At 31.3% G+C, this 8,422-nt stretch overlaps 2 protein-coding genes across 2 annotated transcripts; one reads left to right on the top strand and one right to left on the bottom strand.

The window, feature by feature from the left end:
- Positions 1-1,078: 1,078 nt before the first annotated feature.
- LOC132740363 (uncharacterized) lies at positions 1,079-5,350 on the bottom strand (the record flags this gene model as incomplete). The annotated part of the gene is made up of 5 exons (XM_060728245.1): positions 5,339-5,350; positions 4,769-4,918; positions 4,412-4,521; positions 1,712-1,855; positions 1,079-1,203 (listed from the first exon to the last, which is right to left on the bottom strand). Coding segments are annotated over exons 1-5 (541 nt in total), but the record flags the coding sequence as incomplete, so codon positions are not given.
- An 82-nt stretch (positions 5,351-5,432) lies between these two features.
- On the top strand, positions 5,433-6,444 carry LOC132740362 (interferon-gamma-inducible GTPase 10-like). Its single transcript, XM_060728244.1, has 2 exons — positions 5,433-5,441; positions 5,626-6,444. The coding sequence occupies exons 1-2, from the start codon at positions 5,433-5,435 to the stop codon at positions 6,442-6,444; spliced, it is 828 nt and encodes a 275-aa protein (XP_060584227.1).
- Positions 6,445-8,422: the final 1,978 nt, after the last annotated feature.

The following is an 8,422-nucleotide window of genomic DNA, read 5'->3' as shown; positions in this document are numbered from 1 at the left end:
TTTCAATTGCAGTTTGTACACATCTACAATTTCTATATTGAACTCGGCTAAGCGCCTCGTCGGATATAATAGTTATGACAGCTGTGCACTCGTCCAATAGAGTTCAGTTCTGTACTATTCAATGTTTAGAAATTTTATGATGTTTAACAGTACCAATGATGCACACGATGTCCAAACTATTTAGATAATTATGAATAAATTTGTCTACACGCGTTATAAGTACGAGTTAAAAGTATGGTTACATATCTTTTGTTATAGAGGATACATAAATTGTCTCATCACAATATGTGGGTTTGTTTAGATAAAAAAACAGACAATATCTAAAAGGGTGTCCTTCATGTCTAACTCGATGGTGGATCTGTTATCTGTTCAGTACAATGAAGTACAGTCACACAATACAATTTAAAATAAAACACAATACAATACAATTAAATCGACAAAAAACAATCATTATAAAGTTTTTTGTTCTTTTCTGGAGAGGGAATATAAAGGGTTTAATTTGGCCCCCACTCCCCTTTTTTGGTATAAAAAACTTTAAACCTGAAATTGGGAAAACGGGGAAAAGTATGAAAAATGGTAAAACTGGGGTCAACAAAGGGAAAAGCAACCCCCCCAGCACGACCCAAACAAAAAAAATCAGCGGCCCAAAGGGGCCCAGGGCAGTTTTTTGAATTGTTTTAAATTTTTAAAAAATTTGGGAAAGGGAAAAGAAAGAAACAAATCATTTTTAAATTTTAAAGGGCACTTAAAAGAACATTTAAAAAATATGTTATTTTAAGGGGAAGTCTTTAAAATTAATATATGAAAAATTGATCCAAAGAATTTTTTTCCCCCATGTTTGGCCCTTTTAAATTTTTGCCTAAAAAAACAATATTTTTTTAGGTTTTGTGTATTTGAAAAAAAAAATCAAATTTAACTTTTTAAAGGGAAATTTTTTGTTACGGGTTTCTTTTTTGGGAAAAGACAAACTTTTAATTTGGATTTTGGCAGTAACTTGAATTATCGTATCAAATCACTTCTTTTATTTTGTACATATAGAGATGTAGCGACAAAAAGCTTACAAAATATATTATCTTACCCACTGTTGTTGGTCCTGTCTGTGTCCGTATTTCCCAGTATGATTGATCAACTGCAAAGGTTCCACTAACGTTATTGATAGATTCGATGAAATATCCCAACCCAGAAAAGTATGTTGCCGTGAATCTGAAGGATCAATTATTCCGACATAAAAATTATACTGTTTGAATTATTTGATTGACTATCAAATTTTGATGAAGTCATATCATTAGAAAAAGACTGCATTGCTTTAGAACATAGCTTTCAGAACATAAAAAGTTGTTTTTTAAACAAGCCTGCTTTTTTATCTTTCATATTAATTTATTACATTGAATACTCTATGACGTAATCTTTGATTGCTCATAACGTAAACGGAATGGGGTCCAAATAATAGAATAAATACAAATAAGCAAAATGCATAGTTATATTCTGTTATATAAATCACACCAAATTATTGCATAAATATTTCAATGGTTCTACATGTAGAAGTGGACCACTTTATATATTTTTTCTTTGTCGGATTGCGTGATTTTGAAATACTCCCCATATGAGCTAAAAACATTTGTACTACTAATAATAAAAGATGTATCGAGATTAGACAATGCAAATATTGTCAAATGAATTGACACTATAGAGATATATAACTGTGACATACTTTGTAAAAAGTGTTTTATTTTGATCAACTGCCCTTTCCATGTAATCTATCAGGGCACTGTCTTCATCTACGATTTCCATGGTAACGCTGTTGTTGAAAAATGGTTCTCGTAGCTGATTATTAATAGTATATGTGAAGTGCTTTCTATAAATATGAATAAAAATGCATTTTATTCACTGTATCAAATGTAAAATAAAATTAAATGCACTATCCATTTTGAATATGTGCTTAAATCGACAATCATATTTTTATTTCCAATAATTATTGATAGTATTCGTTGCTCTCATGTAAAACGGATGTTTCAGTTTCACAGTTTCAATAAAACAAAGAATTAGTAAATAACACTAACAGAATTGTAACTGCCGTCAAATGACTGCTTGAAATATTCGAAAGCGTATAAGTTTGACAAAACAAATTTAAGCGTCGAAGGTCGGCCATTTTGATTCCATGTACATTTACTACAGTTTCTGGGCACATTGTGTGGAACAATTGCTACATATATGTACATTTGGCATATAAAAACAAAAATCAAAACTTTGGAAAAACTTTATTTCCTTCATTGTCATATTAAAGATGATATTTAATGATATGATATTTAATCTCTGAAAAGAGGGGAGCTTGGAAAAGATGAAAGTTTGTTACAGAAATATCAGGCATATTATTTGAAACCGTTTTATTCGAAGGGATTGCAGTTTCGCAACCGGAATGATGAGCAGCTAGCAGAATCAGGTACTGTCATACATTATGACTGCACATGCTCTAATTTTTTTGTAATAGTAAAGTTGGCTTGAGGAAGGTCACACTTTGCGAGTCAGTTTTATAAATAAAACAATTTGAAGGCGTTTTGATGAGTTTCGAGTCCCATCAACACCGGTCATACGGCAACGTCTTATTGGTTAAACTTATGTATCCATTTGCCTGTAGTCACTCGAGTAGAACAACCGACCATACATGACAAAATACGAGGTAACTGGTGGCATTCGAACCCAATGAAGAGAGGGGACAATGGTCCTAAGTCAGGTCAGCAATCTTAAACGATTGGTTACGAAGCCCTATGTTATCGGTTGGTCGTGCCTGACATAATGCATCTCTTAAAGATCATGTTTGGTTTGTAATTGATATTGTTACTGTGTGTATACCACACTTGCAAAAAATATATGTATATAATTATGCAAATAAAACAATTTTCAAACATCGAAGAATATGTAAAATGTGTACTGCATATATTTGTGCACATTTTATTTTATCAATACATTACATGCATTCATTTCTTATTGGAAAATTTGACTTAGAATTTATAGATAATAAATTTCTAATTACCTCCCTTTATTTACATGAAATGTTAAATTCGGTAATATCTTTATAAATAATTCTTATTGGAACTTACAATATTGACAAATTTTAAATTGAACATCATAGTTGAAATAAACCCTGAAAAAAAAATGTGTTGCATGATCTTTAAATAGAAAGTCGCATTCGCACGACTATACGGTAATATTCAACTTATAATTCGTCGAATTAAAGATATATCAATAAATTAAAGCAGCAGGCCTCCAGATAGTTTAAGAATAAAAAGGTTTGCATAGGCGTGAAGCGATTAATGAATCAATATCAATGGAAATACACAAATTCTACCGGGGAATCACGAATTTTATCGGCGAATCACGAATTTTACCGAAGAATCATTGATGCTATGAATCAAAATGTCAGGATCACAGACAATATCGTTTAATTCGCAGACTGAAAAGATTGAATACTTTTGAATCAATGTTTTCAGATGTACGATTTCGCTTTTTACATTATGTAATTAGTTTTAAAGGTAAATCAAATAAATACGCTATCATACACGTGGCTAGAGCAAAGTTAAAATGATATCTGATGATAAAACATTTCCTGAAGAAAGTGAGCGTTAAATGTTTTTGTTGTTGTTATTTTATCATTAAAGTATACTTTTGAAACGAATATAAATTAAAAAAAACACATTTTCCATGAAGTCAACAAAACTTCCGGGTTATGTAAAATGAGCTGTTCGTTATATTACAATTTGTTCATATCGTGAATAAATTTATTTTTACACGCTATTTTGGGATTGGTATTTCGTACTTAAAAACAAATATTTCATTCCGTTCTGTACTAAAGGTTTGCAAATATATTGCGCAGTAAGGATATTAAAATTACTTATATACCACTCAGTGTAAACAGTTTTCAAAATGTGTATGTAAACAAGGTATATTAAGAAAAAAATAATTTCAACATATCTCACTAAAATTATAAACAAATAGACTACAATTGTATATCCGAAATAGATGAACATTTATCGCTAGTTATTATAAAAGTGTTACTGTTTAAACATATTTATTCATTATGCCCATCCAAGGGTATATTGTGAGTAAACAGGTGAAAGTCAAATTAAGTTTAAATAATACAATGACACCTTTCAGTGTAAAAATTTCCTTCGTATGAACGATAAATAATTTACGTGACTTCATGATAAGATTGGGGCGGTTTGATATAAATAGGCATATCAATATTTTATCCTTAGCATTTTAAACCATCAACAGTTGTACAATCAACATTATAACAGACAATGATTTCAGATAAATTGTCTCTTCAACTGTTGCGATTTAAAATAATCACCCCGGGTCCAAAAATGTATATACATTTTTGTTTGGATATAACAAATGTATTTCTGAATCTTACTCTGTATTACAGTTGATGCAGTCAGTCTTTGGAGTGGTTGGTCCGTAAGGTACGGTCGTTTGTAAAGTTTTTGTAGTTTTGTCTCCGTTCTCTAGCCAATCTGGGAGGTTCTGGAATTATTCTCTACGTATTAAACATTATTCTTGAAAGCAATCTTTCAAACACAAATATATTTTAAATATATATATATATATATTTAAATTAAGTCATTAAAATAGTATGTTGAATCTGATTTGAAATAAAAATCATTCATTTTAAATGTTTATGTAAAATTATAATTATAAAATTGAGAAAAAATACACGTAAAATAACAAAAGAAAGGATATGATTTTTAATTTATATAAATTCAATATATACTTTGCAAGAAACTTCACTATCGGGCCCTCCATGATATAAGTAAATCCCAATTAGTATACCGCCGGCCAATCCAAAACAGAAAAGAAACACTCGATTAACTGAGCGACGCAAAACTCCCCGTTTTCCCTGACATAACTTCTTTCTTTTTATCTAGTTTCTTTAAAATAAAATGAATTTGTTTCAAACATTTAAGCTGTTAAATACACCAACTATCGTGTATGCTTATCCTTTTACGAATAGTGGTAAATTTAAACACACCTGTATTCACCACATCATCAACTAAGCGTTGCATTATTTTCAATTTAAACGCGCATCAGGAAGAGGTAAAGGAAACCTAATGTAGCCGAACGAATGTTTTTTACTTTTTGCCTTACTTTTCCGTCAAATAAGAATTCATTCACCTTAAATAATTTCTGACATTGAATTTCCCATAGCACTGTCTTCGGAAGCGTTTATTTCAGCATTTATTATAATCGTCGCGTTTATCTTGATAGGCTCAACGCGCGCCTAAAAAATGTGAACGTCTAATTAATAAGAAAAAAAATAGTAAAGCAGATGCACGTTAAAAACAGTTTCTGTCATTCATTCGTCCCCTCTTTAGATGATAAAATACGTAACCCTGTTTTGGCAATCGACCTTTAACTTATGGAAGTTCAACAAGAAAATGATACATGTAATTTCAAAAAGTTGAAATGAGCTTGACAATTGCATCACAAAGTTTTAATAATAATATTTTTCTTATTAGCGTCTAGTTACGCATGTATTACACAATCTTCATAAAAGCATTATAGCTGCATGCCTTAATATGGTTTGAGTATAAGGTCAAGAAATTGATCTATTATGCAAATTCATTCCAGATAAATTGTGTATGGATAGGAGGTGACAAGCGTGTTAGTACATTTTGTACTAAGAGGTTTTCCGAAAATGATATATGGCTTGCTAGAGAAATAAAAAAGAAAAGAAAGAAGTTTTATTTTGTTCGATCAAAGTTTGAAGATGATGTAGAAAATGAGATAAAAAAGAAGAAAAACAAAGGAAAACCAAAGAAAGATTTAGAGAGCATATTAAAACAAAAAGTTTATGAGGATTGCAAAAAGAATCTTGAAGAATTTGAATGTGAAGATAACATATTTGTAATTGACAGTTATGAAAAAGGTTCATACGATTTTGAAAGATTTGAGACGCATCTCATTCACGATGCTTTAAATATAAGTGACGGAAAGCATTTGGCGATCACATCTTGTTTGACAGTTATGACCATATCGACAATCAATGAAATGAAAAATGTTTTGGAAAAAAGAATTCCAAAAATTGCTTTAAGTGCAGCATTTGCACTTCGAATTAAAGATACAGATGTAACGATTCTGAAGGAAGAAATGGAATTCTACAAACAACAGTTCAATCTGGATGAAATATCCCTTCGAAGAGATGCCGAGGTTTCAAACATTACGGAACGTTTGTCGGAAATAGAAGAAAGTATGAAGCATATTGAAAAAGAATCCAATGAAATGGAAGAATTGAATGAAATTGACAACCTCATACCTTTTTTACCGTTAATAAATATCAGGAAAACGTACAAGGCAAGTAAAATATGGTTACAAAAGGCGCTGGAGAGAATAACTGAAAAGGCAGTTGATGTCAATTTAACTATGATGGAAGGATTGGCACACGATTGATAGAACCTGTCTCTTTTAAAAGGAATATGGTTTATCTATTGCACGAATGCAATCAAAAAGATTTGGTAATACATTTTGTTATTTTAATTTGTTAAATTGCACTGAGAGTGGTACAAATTGAGTATGACAATTTTAAATGATTGAAATAAAAATCCATGAATCCCCAAAACGAAAAACTGTTAATGGACAGTACTAAAATGAGCAAAGAACCATTCATGCACCAGAACCACTAAAAATTCTATTTCTTTTTTTCGGTGAATATTGTATCTTTTTCGTTTTTTAACACTACCAGTACGTTCCTTTTTTTTAAAGAAAGGCATATAGCTTCGGAAAATGTTTATTTGTTCTTAAAAAGACTTTAGCACATTTTATAGAGTATTCACTGTACACACAATGACTGTACGATAGCTGAAAATTAAATAACGCTTTGCGTTACGGTCATGCAAGAAAACTACACCGAAACGCAATAAAGGATAGTTCAGTTATATAGTATGAATGATTCCCGATTCACTTTTAGGCAATTGAAGCACTTGAAAACTTGCCATTTTCAAAAGTTTTTTTAGCATTATGCATTATAAGTTCTATCACAAATTGAAGAGAATTTTAAGGTCCATGGATGGTGCGATTGATTGATAGATAGATTGATTAACTTGATTAATTAGATATATACAAAAAGGTCTTATTATTACCAACAAACAAACAAATATTTGGCATTAACCCGGGTGTAACTGAAGTATGTATGACTTTTTAGCTGAATGGAAACAGACATGTATTTTAATGAATGTCCAATTTACGAAAGTGTTTCAACACATATTTAAATGAGCAATCATAGAACAAGTGACAGGGAACATCCCGTGTGAGCATTATAAAACAAAAAAGGAATGATGGCATGTAGTCTGCATTCAAAGACTTTTTTAGTTTGGACGTATTTCAATCTGCTGTTATTTCAAAATAAATGTGAATAAAATAAGACAAAGTACGTGCAATATCTAACGTATTACATAAACAATTTCAAGGACAGCAAACATGCAAATGTGTGTCTTTAAAATCATGTCCTTATCGTATAACTTTAAACAGCCTAGCAATAATATAACGTGGGTACGGTAATAATGTCACCTCAAGGTACCCTTGAAATATCGGTAAAGATGTTCTAGTTTTCAATGACCTGATCTTAAGATTATTCCTAAACTGTTTATAAAAAATTTCCTATTTTTAAACAGCAATAAATTTTTCCGTATATAAATCATTGGTGTTGGCTGATATCCTATTGACTTAAACAAATTAAAGAGAAATGTAAACGTATTTAAACATAAATCATACAACGAGGGTTTGCCACCTACTTTGCTTCTTGTTTAAATTCTGACGAATGGTTGATATCATTCTGACAGATAAAGTATTTTTTACTACTTTTTATTTTTGTTATGAACAATAAGAACTGTATCATAGAACTGTGTCGCATGATCGCAACATGCAATTTAATATAAACACTCGTGGTATGACCTTTTTGGGTTGGTTTTACGTCTCACCAACACGTTGAAGATCATTTCAAGTTTTATTGGTGAATAAAGACTTTAGTCGACCCCCGTTTCAGACACGAACGGGCACTGGAGTAAATAAACGACATTCCCGCAAGATAGTTGGAAGGCTTCCTCACATGAAAGAATCCGTCGTCCCTGGCGGGATTCAAACTGCGACGGTAGGGGGCAAGTGGTTTGAAGCCAACGACTTTTTTCTCTTCGGCCAAGGAGCCCCAACACCACCGTGGTTTTATCTAGCTGTGTAATAACTTCAGATCCTCAATCATAATTAAAATTTATTAGCTTCTCTTAATGTTTGGTTTATGGCACCAGAATTTTTACGATTTTTTGACGGAATTGTGGAGAGCCATTTAACACTTTAATTGCTTTTGTGAGAATCGCACGATTTTGAGCCATTGTAATGAGAAATAATGCTGGTAATTTGCACTTGCTTCAGAAAT

This window comes from Ruditapes philippinarum, unplaced genomic scaffold (assembly GCF_026571515.1).
Source record: "Ruditapes philippinarum isolate M1 unplaced genomic scaffold, ASM2657151v2 ctg11754_1_1_1_1, whole genome shotgun sequence".
NCBI classification, from domain to species: domain Eukaryota; kingdom Metazoa; phylum Mollusca; class Bivalvia; order Venerida; family Veneridae; genus Ruditapes; species Ruditapes philippinarum.
The sequence above is the reverse complement of the archived record's forward strand: the minus strand, read 5'-3'. Positions and strand labels throughout refer to the sequence as shown.